The sequence below is a fragment of the Lottia gigantea genome (genome assembly GCF_000327385.1).
Source record: "Lottia gigantea unplaced genomic scaffold LOTGIsca_37, whole genome shotgun sequence".
Taxonomy (NCBI): Eukaryota; Metazoa; Mollusca; class Gastropoda; family Lottiidae; genus Lottia; species Lottia gigantea.
The window spans coordinates 145,225-156,864 of NW_008709259.1; the positions used below are offsets into that span (position 1 = coordinate 145,225).

Genomic DNA, 11,640 nt, shown 5'->3' on the forward strand with positions numbered 1-11,640 from the left:
CTTTATTTTCCTTAAATCCACTGACTGGATTAAATTTCCTGCTCTCGAAATCAACAAGCCATTTGTCTATATTGCTTGTTGAAGCAGCAGCCATGTCACAATGGGTTAATTGTGGAATGTCCGCAGCTCCAACCCACCCCCTCTTCAATAAATATTCTTGAAGTCGTTCCATATTTTTTAGCGAATCTAAAATAAAGCAAACAGAAAAATACTTGCGATGGTCTAAAAAATTTAATGTAAAAAATACACTTTATTTTATCCGAAAAGTAACTCCAGACAGTTTTGTTTTGTTTTGTTCTTTTCTTAACCCTGTACATTTTAAAACCAACACATTTTATTGTGATTTCTGTATTTGTTAATACTTTGAAGATATAACAACCAACACAAAAAGCAAATTCCAAGTGAAAATGAAATCCAACTAAACATTTTTTGTTATGTAATTTGTAGTAGTGAACATTAAGGTGAACACCAACACCAAACAAACCAAACTCTCTCCACTTACCAATTTTCAATCCAAATAAACTCGTTTGCACAATGCAATTTAGAAAAACTTTTGTAAATTGCAGAGAATTGAGCAAACACGTCTTGATTTAGATATTTCAATGAAATGTCTAACTATGCGCTATTATGACGCCATTATCCAAAGACGTTAATAATTGTTGCGATTGTTCTCATTAATATTATGCTTTCCCCACCCCCATCCAATTTTTTTATTGAAAAACCTACAAAAAGACTGCAAATTCCTTTTAATAGCCAATCTTCCCAGAAAGCTTATTCAACTTTTGCGTATTGAATAGATTTATTCAGATTTGCTAATCTTGATCTTAACCATTAAATATATCATTATTATCATGTCTAAAGAAAGCTTTTAATGTTTTAACAGCCCGTTCAACTGATGCGTATGGAATAAATTTAATTATGCTGCTTATCTTAATCTTAACCATTAAAGTTATCATGTCTGAAAAAACCTATTATTTCCGGCTGGCACCAGTTTGCGGTTGTTTTCGTTTGTTTCTGAAGAGTTTTGACTGTTTGAAATAACAAAAGACAGTTTTAATTTAAGAGTGCAAGTCAGAAAATACTACAGGTATACAAGACGTAAGTTACCAACTAAACGTTGATAAGAATGATTGCCTTAATAATACAACAAAAACCAGTTTACTTACCTGGTTAACGGTTCTGTGACACTTTCGATTGGTTAAAGATGAAAAACTTGTAAATGTTGAAGGCTAAGACTAACGCTACACGTCTAAATACTTCTCCGAAATACTTAGAAATGACGTTTACGGTAAATTATTGTTACGTCATAATCAAAACCACACGCCGCAAACGGTGCCATCTAGACACTCTGGACAAAGATAGTATTTTTCAATGTTGAGACTACCATTATGCCCCACTACTAGACCCTAGCCAAAATCATATTCGTATAAACGATTTATGTAAATGCAAATGCCATTCTGTATTGGACCAGTTCGAAATGGAAAAAATCCCATTAGCTAAATTATGAATTATTGCCCTTGACTAATTTTCAGATTTGAGAAGACAAGAACTTTTCTTGTTGTAGCAATACATGGCATAACAGTAGAACGAGTAGGAAATATCTGTGAACATGGGGATAGGGCAGGAATATCTTGATGGATGAAGATCCTAGACTATCCCAGGTGGAGATGCAATGATGCGATGGTATGATGGTATAAGCCAGTAACTCACTGAAAATATTTAGTGCAGTGGATACCATATGATATAAAATCTTAAATTCTTAAATTTTTTTTAGATATAATGACAAGATACCACACTGTGTGTTAGAGGAAATGCCAAACTCTACAGTTTAAAGTGTTCATCGCTTCATCGCTCTTTGAGACAAACATTTCGACACAAACAAATCAAATATGATCCACAGGTAGCTGCTACCTGTGGTAAGATAAGCTTATTTTGCCGATTTTCATTTTGAAAGAAGATCAAACTTTGAAGCTAAATTCAGGCTAGAGCCTTTGCGATGGGCTGGTAAATTGTACACAGAAACTAGTTTGAAATTTCGAACACCGCATAGGCAAGGCCTACTGCAATTCCATATCTCGTTTAGTCTTGGATATGAGCGTCTCCGCAAGACAACACAAAACTGCAGCTATAAAGGAATAGGCTAAGCCAGACCTAGTTTTTCTGGATAGGCTATATGGGCCTAATAATAAATGATAATATTGTCTTTGATTGACAGTGATGTAGGTCTGTAATATGTAGCTTTTGTTTTAATTTGAAATGTTACCATGAAAAAACTGGAATCGCACCAAAATTTCTATTCGCTCTTTTTGCCTTCTTTGCCCCCTTCTCTGACCCTTTTAACCGTGGGCCTACAGCTTTAAAGTTTTTCTGGAGTTATTCCCCTTTAATAGGTTTGCTGGAAAAAACCGCTAGGTGGCGACAGTAAAATGTAAACATTTAATGGCTGCCTTTTACTATCACAACAATGAGTTTTGATTACGTTTGACATAAAACAGTAAGTGTCTGTAAAAAATAACTATTTCCAAAATATACAGTATGAGGAATCGATATTTGATCATACTTGTGAAGATGTCACAAGCAAATGTCTGTTTCGAAGGAGAATGATTGCCAGATTTCTACTTTTGTAGTGGAAGGAAATTTTTTTTTTCTGTATTTGGGTCAGTGTACAAAATCATAAGTGAAGAAATTAGTGAACTACATGTACCTTTCTAGGCTTTTTGGTATTCGCAATATTGATGGATTAATTCTGACAATGTCTTGTAAATAGAAATTTATTACTTGAAACACAAGTGCATAGGCCTAATATTGTTTTCAGAATAGGCTTTATCAAGCTTTGAACACTGAAGTGGCTCAGTAGTGAGTGTAAATGAAATATAACTTGAAGCATGTGAAGTTAACGTTATGTAAAGTCACTTAGTAACGGCCGCTTTTCCAGCTGCTCAGGTATATATTGCGTAAGCTTAATCAATGAGCTTGTAAACCAGTCACTGGGGTGACCTAATGTCAACTCCAAAATAAAGCTGACAGTCTAACTTAACTGTGTTTGAGTTGATTAGAATTCTTAACGTTTATAAAAAATTTTGATTTTACTTTAGAGGGTATTTCATAGGTAGAATTATCAAACCTTATGTTTCTACAGACATTTGCATTATTAGACATCCAAAGACCAATAAAAGACACTTTGAATCTTTTGATTTTCAATATTTATGAAATGACAGAAGAAAATTATTTCGGAAATCAGTTATAAATATCAACAATTGTGCTTTGCATCGTTGACAAATGCATTTTGTAATGATAACATTGGTATTTTAAAGCTGCAACACAATCTATAACTTTGACAGAATTATACCTCCATATATTATTATGTTTTTATGTTCTTCCAACCAAATCATAACAGATTAACTACAAGGGAATGGTATAAGCTTTAAGCTTATTGAATTTTACCAAAACACAAAAAGTTTCAATACTGATGACATAAATGTCAGAAAAAAAAATTGATTCAGCTCAAAACTTATATTATCATTTCAAAGCATTATATTTTACTTTTAAAATGAAATAAATATTTGATTTGATCTTTCATTTCGTTATTTTTTTCTCTTTATTCTGTACACCTATGTTCAGTACAAAGTCTTGAGGAAAACCAATAGATAGTCCAAGTTTTGTTTAAACATTAGATAATGATATTGATTTATGATCTGCCAATAGTCTGAAGGATAGGGCTGAAATAAACTGAAATATGAAGGCATTTTCTTTGTTCTACTTCATATTTTTCAATAGATCGGTGTACCATTACACAGGTTTTTGATTTTTAAAAATGATGAATTTGGGCACAGTCATTCCATATTGGTTTGAAGATCTGTTTGGGATTTCAAATGTAGGGCTATGTTATTTCTACCTGCAGCTATGCATAAAAAAGATATTTTCTTATGTAAAAATTTCACTCTTTAATTGATGACTTTTTTTCCTCCTGTGAGTAAAAGCTTATAAGCTTAGTTATTTGTGTAAATATTGTGGAATATTTTTTTTTTTTTGTAGAAAACAATGGCTGAAGGATATACAGATGCTTTTGAAGGTATTTATCTACATTTTTAAATTAAAAAAAGAATTGGAAGGGACATTTTTTTCAAACCAAATCTATCTGAATTTTATTGTTAGGGCGAACATTTTAAAGATAACACTTTTTATAGTGTTAGAGGGGAGTAGTTATGTTATAGCCAGTCACACTGCACTGCAACCTTGAAAACTTGAACAAACGCAAGATAGAGTTGCATAAAATAACAAATTCTGGAGCAGACGCACTCAAACTGCTACATATGTGACCCTATTGCGTTCCCAAGGCACGTTTCTAATAACATCTATGGGCTTGGTGCATTTCACTTTTATTGCGTTCATAGAGATGTTTTGACGCTTGTCTAAAGACATTTGATTCTGTGGTTATCTTAACAGCGATTAATGGCGACAATAGAACCCACTGTACGATATCTTACAGCTTCTACACAGGGAACTTAAAGCGCTCTGAGCTAATTTTCGGTTGCTGTATCATCTCAGTAAGGACGCCTTTCCAGTGTGATGGGGCTATAAGTTGGCAAACTCTTAAACAAGTTATTAAATAATTGAATACCGGACTATGGAACATGTACATTGTCTCATAGTGATAGTGAATGACTGTACATTGATCATGAGTACATTAACCAATGTTAAATGCCCTAAAAACATTATCCACTATATTTAGTATCATAATTATAATTCTGAAAATATCTCCTTAATGTCTTGCTAATGATGCTAATGTAAAATACAAATTGACAAAAGTACTATTTTGAAGCTAATTTTCCAATTCTTATGAACACTAGACAATATTGATATTCAATTTTTATTGATAAAAGATATACAAACATCTCAAGTTCCAGCCAATTATATTGATGATCATATCTTAATAATCTCAGTAAACATGGTCTGTTCTTGTGATTTTTTCCTAGTCTGTGATGCTGAGCACATGATCAGTGTATGGGATAATCGTGATAAGGATGTGCCTACAAGGTTTAATGACCTGAAGATTATTGAACGAATTGATCAATATCAACTCATTTTTATGTTTACATCCAATTGTTTCAGTATTTAACTTTTTTTTCTGCAAAGAAAATAAAAGTTGTAGCTGTATTAAAAGAAAAAAAAATTGACTTTCATAAATTGTTACCAATGAAAAACTTCTGTAGAGCTATAGAAAACTTCGCCATTTATTTAAAGGGGCAGTACCGGTATGCAAAATTGTCATTATCAAAAACGTCATAAATTATACCTGAAAATATTTCTAAAAAATACCATAATATGTCTACTTGATCAAATTGTCTGTCTGTCTGATATGTTAAAGGCACATTTCTCTAGATTTTGGTGTATAGTTGTCATAAATTTGAGCAAAAAATTTTTTCGGTGTACAAAAAAAGGGGAATGCCCCTTTAAAAGATGTTTATTTTCGATTTGATTTTTAGCAAGGATGTGATATAATTGTTGACAGATAGTTTTGAAACTTTTTCAGCACTAGAGGGGTCTGATTTAAAGTTAGAAACCAGTCCAAGTGCTTCAAATTCTGGACGATTTTCATTCTCTCGTACCAATAGTACTGGTTCAAATCCTGCTGGTTGTGCTTCCTCAGCTTCTTCAGCTCATAATACAGGTATGGCCTAAAGAAATTTACCAATACACAATCAAGTATGCCTTAAAACAGTGCTTCTCAACCTCAGTGAGATCATTCCTCCCTGAAAGCGGCCCAATATATTCTTCCTCAAAATAAATAGATACTAGTTTTAAAAATATTTCATGTATTCATGGTTTACCATGAATGGATATAAAGTCATACTCAACATATCAAGATAATTCAATGTGACCTTTGGACTGAACGTTTGTTCTCAATTTGCCGTATGTCCTGGGTGAACGACGTCAATTTAAGTCGTAGATCACATTGACTTCCATTTCCTCCCTCAGCTGACAATTCCACCACATTCCCCCCTGCCCCTGGCAATAATTCCCACCCCCTTGGTCTTCCAATTCCTCCCTGGGAATCCTCTCCTGTTGAAAGGCACTACTTTACAAGCTTCATTCCCAAAGAAAATCATTGTATGGTATGCTTGAGGTATGCTTTCATGAGGCCATTTCTTTGTCAATGATGTGATCAATGCAAAAACATCAGTACTTATCAGATGTTTTACTTGCATTGCATTCTTAAGTAAGGGAGATAGTCCTCTAAATATCCAAAAATCTTTGAACTCATTTTTAGTCACCAATATTATATATTGGTTTATGCATGCAACCTTACTTAAATCTTGGATTTTAGATCACTGTTGATGAGAAAACTTTGGAAACTTATCAAGTTGACAATCTCAGTAGCATAGTGACACCAGGTATTGATGAAGTATGTGCGTGTTCAATCCTAATCTCCCTTGCAACACAAAAATTATAAATGTATTGGATCCTTCCTTGTTTAAATTTTTCTCATGTAAAGACTAGAATTTAACCTTGACCTTGTAGATGATGAAGACAGTGATAAACCTGCCATGTCCTATAAAGACAAAAGACGTGAAGCTCATACAGTAGCGGAACAAAAACGTCGAGATAACATTAAGGTAGGGAGATTTTGCCATCTGTAGCTGGATGTATTATTAAACACTTTATGCTCCATGTGATCAAATTTAAATTTGGTTTCATTTACATTGCTGTTACTGTGAAATATTAGTTTTGTGTCGGGACTACTGAATTTTCTGGTGGTTTTTAACATCAATATTAGAGTAGCTACCTGTATTCACCTCTACCTGGAAGAGTTATTGTCCTTGATTAATGAAGTATTTCTTTCACACTGTATTATAGAAAGGTTATGATGAACTACAAAACATTGTGCCTACGTGTCATCAGTCAGATGGACTGGGATCACAGAAGATGAGTAAAGCTAATGTTTTACAAAGATGTAAGTCATATCTGCTATAGTACTTTTGGACAATAAAAATGGTGCTATCGGGTATGAATTTGGGGTAGACTGACAACAATCGAGGCTGAATTCAAAATGCAGCACCTCTGTGGAATCGTCTTAATCGCAGGGCTCTCATGGAGCGTCTGAGAGAGCTCTCTCAAGAAAAGTTTTTCAAAAAAGATTGAATTGATTTGGTACATATAAGCTTACAGGGCATAAATATTTAAAAATTACCGATTTGAATTTGTTAATTTGGGGTTACGATTCAGAGTGAAAACCATGTTTCTGGGGTGGAAAATTTGTCCCCCTGACCTCCTCCACTAAGACACTGTATAACCAAAACCCTGTATGCAATAGACACTGCAAGTTATAGATTAAAATACTGAAGAATGAAGGTCAATACTGATGTCCTAGGAAAATTTCTCTCATTGCATAAAAGAACAAGCAAATATGATACAAAAGTCATTCATTTTATTTCCCTAACAGCTAAAAGTGCTAGTTAATTTAAGAGGGAAAAAATGATTTTCTATAAAATATTACTGAACCTTAATATTCTGGATGCCATAAAAGTATTCAGGAAATCATAGATGTGTCATTTTAATTTTATAGTTATTGATTTCATGCAATATTCAGAAAGTCATAAAAGTGATATTTTATTGTTGTATTTTCTAGCTATTGAGTACATGCAATATTTAGTTAAACAGAAAACTAAACAAGAAGAACAGTTAGATTCTTTAAGAAAGGAAGTTCTAGCATTAAAAACTATGAAAAAGTAAGCATAGAAATATTTGATTGTATTTTGGTTGTAAATCACATTTTTGCTATTCACTTATAAGTGTATATTCCAAGCAGAAAATGCTTACTTTTTACGAAAGACTTGATGGTACTTCTCTTTGGAGTACAACATATACAACTTGATTTTGCCATTCTTTGGAAGAGATTTTTGATTGACCGTGTTTACTTGCTAGTACAGATATTTATTCCACTAAATGACTACTGCAAATTTTTACAAAAAAATCCAAACTATGCTGATGAATTATATTTGAAAAATCCTTAGGTTTGAGAAAAAAAGAAGAAAAGAGGACTGACTTACTCCTGTTTAGTGGACCTTGATCAACACAAACTATATATCATATAAAAGCATATCATAGTGCAAAATTATCAAGCAAAATTAATTTAATTTTCTTTTTATTTCTTAACAGGACATATGAAGAAATTGTAAAAACTCATCAGAATACGCCAGAGTTAGGACAGAATCAAGTTTCTGATGAAGTCAAATTCCAAGTTGTAAGTCTCATTCTTAATCAAAAGACATTATCTGGATAAAAGGAAAAGTACATGTCCAATATTGATAATAGATTCTGGATAGTATCTTTACAATGTCAAGCTATTACAATCTCTGTATTATACCTTGACATCATTAGACACTTTTTCTTGAATCTCAAAAGTTTGTCAATACAGTCATTTAAATGGATAGTACGATAGCAAATACAGCCAAAAAGAGCTCTTGAATACACTCATAGAGATGTTCACTGTCTTTTTGTTTAGGACTCGGAATTGGCTGTAGGAAAATCCAATCAAATCATTGCATTTACGAAATTCCTTGATACAAGAAAGTGCATAATGGTGTCAAGATATTAGACGAAGTTCTTAATACCAAGAGATCGTGAAAATGATACAGTATCCAATCTCTATAAATTTAGGTCTTTCTAAGTTTCAATGCTCGACCTAACACCTTGACATAAAAAATTTCAAATTACTCATTGCGGAAAGATTTGCCCTCACAATTATAACAATTTGAATGTGTTTTTCTTCTTTTTTTTTCAGTTCCGTCAAGTTATGGATGCGTTATTTATGTCATTTGATGCCAATATTTCTGTTTCTAATTTTGAAGAGTTAACTGTGTCTGTGGTGTCATGGGTGGAGCGATTCTGCAAACCCAAGGTCAGTTGTCAAACAACATAAACTAATTCACCTGTATTTCCTGCATTATTCAATGAAATGAAATTTTGAAAGGACCCCCTTCCCCATTACTGAATTTGACATATTTGAACGATTCACAGCCAATTTTGTACAGGTGAACCAACTAAAGATTCTGAATTGGTCAGCACGAACTTGAAAGGAATGGATTATGCTATTTTCATGTAGTTCTGAAGACTATTTACATTTATTCAAGACCCAATCCAACCCCTTGAGAACCATGGCCTTTGATTCTGAATGATACCTTTAATAAGTCTTACTTATCATAATGTAATCTAGAACATCAGAAAATTCCTTTGGATATTAACTTTTATTGAAATTTTATTTTAGAACATACAAGATTTGGTGCTTGGTATATTAAGACAGCTCAACTCTACTTTAAATCAATGATGTTGTGAAGCATTACAGTGGCACTGGAGGCTTGTTATATTTTGAATTGTTTAAATTGCTAGTGGTGACAAATTTTCACAATAAGACTGTATGTACATAATTATCATCAAACAAGTACTCCCACTGTTGAATCTTATGGAAAACCCTGAAATAACTAGGGGTTCACTCAATTGCTGACTTCTGCACGTTCAGGATTCATGGAAACTATATTTTAGAAAGTGTTCAAAGCATGCTGCAAAAAATGGTAGGTGCAGACAGAATTCAAAATGAAATAGGTGGGAAAATTTTGAATAAGACATATCAGCCTCTGTACCATTCGATTGATGACAGAATTGGAACAGACCTGTTCAGAACTCTCCAATGGAGCACCACCTTGAATTAAGAATTGTGTTCTGTGGGTGAAAGATTTATCTAGCTATTAATAATTGAAGCTAATCTACACAGACCCACTATCCTTATTTTAACGAGAATTATTTCATTTGGACTTGTATAAATTCCTTGATAGAAACTGTATTGAATTATGCTTCCCACCCAAATATATCTGGTCTAAGGATTGGATGGAACCCTATGAAATCTGGTTTTGTATATTTCTGTGACAAATGCTTAAATTTTGCGAACAGAAAATTTTGCTTTGCCCCTAAAAACGAATTATGTTTTTCTTGTTGAGTTTTGATGTTTGAAACGATTTTAAGAATTTTTCCTCCAAGTAAATTTACATTACACATTTGGATAAGGACATCTTACAATGTAAACTATTATGAACTCTGTACTAAAATCTTGCAATAGACACCTTTCATGTTCATGGACGTTTGTAAATGAAGTAATTTGATTGGATTGTGTGGTAGCGAATACAACTAATCAGAGACCTCAACGTAAAACCTAAATGTATACATCCTTTCTGTCGAGGGCTCTGATTGGCTGTATTTGCTCAATCAAGTAGCTGCATTGTGTGATACAAGAATAATGGCTATAGCAGTCAAGGGTGAGGATAAGAGTATCAACATTCATTAACATGTCAAATGGACTGAAGAACTTGTTCCCATTCTGCAATTTTGTTTGTTAGCTTTATCATTCTTTTATATAGTTAAGCTACATAGTTTAAGTTTAAAATGTTGTGATATATAATGTCTGATGTTTTGTTTTATTTGGATAATCTTGTTTGGTATTTGTTATTGTTGATTTTGGACATAAAATATACTTTTTTCTATTTGTACATTGTAATGTAGGCCTATAGGAAAATATTTACCAAGTTATATCTTGTCGAAAAGTAGCTGCCCATTTAGCCCCATAATTTTTGGCAATGTAAACATAAGTGATAGTGTTTTGTGTAAAATATGTTCTTGTTTATGTATTTTATAATATAAAGGAATTATGTTATCTTTTATATAAATTCGTTAAATGGTAAAGACCAGTATAGAAAACTTATGAATACCTGGCTACAATTCAAAACATAAACCTGAACAATCCACTTTATTTTGAGGTAGCATAAGTAGTTATGATGCCAAATAAGTCTGGTTTATATAGCACTTATTACTACTTATTCTACCTGAAGTAAAAATAGACTGTTCTTGTTTATCTTTTTAACGGAACACAGATGTGAATAGATATCTTTGCATCTGTAAACTATTGTAAGCATGATTTACAAAAATTGTTTTGATTGTAAGAAAACTATCCCGAACGTTTTTTATCCAAATTCTGGGTTAGGAATAAAACAATATTTTTGTAATACATTATTAATATATTGTATCTAAATAAATATCATGCTAAAATTCTCAGTTTCTATTTATCACCGTTCAAGATGGGGATGCTTTTACCCTTTCACAACATCCGATACCATTCTGTGAATTTGTTTGTCAGCTCTGAACTCCATCTGGAGAGTCTGCATAGCTAAGAAGATGATTTGTCTAGAATCTGAGAAAGGCCTTTGTTACATTGCTATCTTCATCTTATACCGACTCATGACTTTGATACAAAATGAAAATAGAGGTTAGCTTCCCTAATATCTATGTAATATTTCAAGCATATGAGCGAATGATACTGACATATTTCATGTGAAAAACTTACATAGAAGGGCAAAGGTTAATCAAATATGTACCCTCATTTTATATAAGGGTTTAAGCCTACTTAGAATAACAAAGTTGTGTATCTTGAAAGAGCTTAAGGATAAAACTGAAGTAAGATAAAAATGAATCATGATAACCTTACACAACAATAATTGTTCATTTACCAATTGTTGTTTTACCCATATGGACAAACAGACCCTCATTACCCTATGGATTTGAGCCCCGACCTTGACCTTTAAAAAACCACAA

The 11,640-nt window shown here is 32.7% G+C and overlaps 1 protein-coding gene across 1 annotated transcript; it reads left to right on the forward strand.

Annotated features, from left to right (window-relative positions):
- The first annotated feature begins 2,431 nt into the window (after positions 1 to 2,431).
- LOTGIDRAFT_217097 (hypothetical protein) lies at positions 2,432 to 9,388 on the forward strand. The gene is made up of 9 exons (XM_009059001.1): positions 2,432 to 2,494; positions 4,036 to 4,072; positions 5,534 to 5,671; positions 6,523 to 6,617; positions 6,859 to 6,955; positions 7,631 to 7,730; positions 8,161 to 8,245; positions 8,786 to 8,902; positions 9,269 to 9,388. The coding sequence occupies exons 2-9, from the start codon at positions 4,042 to 4,044 to the stop codon at positions 9,326 to 9,328; spliced, it is 723 nt and encodes a 240-aa protein (XP_009057249.1). The 5' UTR covers positions 2,432 to 2,494; positions 4,036 to 4,041; the 3' UTR covers positions 9,329 to 9,388.
- The last annotated feature ends 2,252 nt before the right edge of the window (positions 9,389 to 11,640 follow it).